General features: G+C 51.1%; 1 protein-coding gene across 1 annotated transcript in view; it reads right to left on the bottom strand.

Moving 5' to 3' along the window:
• The window catches only part of EMH_0072950 (uncharacterized protein), a gene marked incomplete at both ends in the record, with an annotated part of 1,707 nt that extends 1,462 nt beyond the window's left edge, over positions 1 to 245 (bottom strand). The window contains one exon of the mRNA XM_013499271.1: positions 112 to 245. Coding sequence (XP_013354725.1) covers positions 112 to 245 — 134 coding nt within the window. The remainder of the gene's footprint in view (positions 1 to 111) is intronic.
• Positions 246 to 612: the final 367 nt, after the last annotated feature.

Here is a 612-nt window from a genome sequence, read left to right as displayed (position 1 = left end):
AAACTCCCCCTCCTCCAGGCCCTCACCCACATACCTGTACATACACCCCAACAACCACCACCATCTTTCTCTTCTTATTCGCATCAGAAACAACACACAACACACTACTACAACAGAAACTCTTCTTGCTGCTGATGCTGTTGCTGCTGCTGCTGTTGTTGCTGCTGCTTTTGCTGCTGCTGCTGTTGCTGCTGCTGCTGTTGCTGCTGCTGCTGTTGCTGCTGCTGCTGTTGCTGCTGCTGCATTTATAACGATTACAGCAACGCCCCGCTACGCAAAGAAGCAAACGGATGTTTATAGTGGACACTGCAGTGTGTGTGTTTTCTTGAGGTAAAGGTATTTTAGAATTCAAAATTTAGGGTTTAGGGTTTAGGGTTTAGGGTTTAGGGTTTAGGGTTTACCTGAATACAAAGGCCCTTTTGGCTAGCATTTTGTGTGCGTCTTGTACAGTGCGGTTGATGTGTGTAGCATTGGCTGTGTGGTTAGCGAGGAGACAGCAGGCCTTGTTGGGGGCCCCCAGGGGCCCACTGGCTGGGGTTGTGGGGCCCTGAGGAGACAGCGAGGCCTTAAACCCCGTCGGGATCCAATCCACAAAAGCGCTCCCCTTGCTCG

The sequence above is a fragment of the Eimeria mitis genome, genomic scaffold (assembly GCF_000499745.2).
Source record: "Eimeria mitis Houghton genomic scaffold, Emh_scaff4161, whole genome shotgun sequence".
NCBI classification, from domain to species: Eukaryota; Apicomplexa; class Conoidasida; order Eucoccidiorida; family Eimeriidae; genus Eimeria; species Eimeria mitis.
Note: the sequence above shows the minus strand (reverse complement) of the source record. Positions and strands in the feature narration are given on the sequence as shown.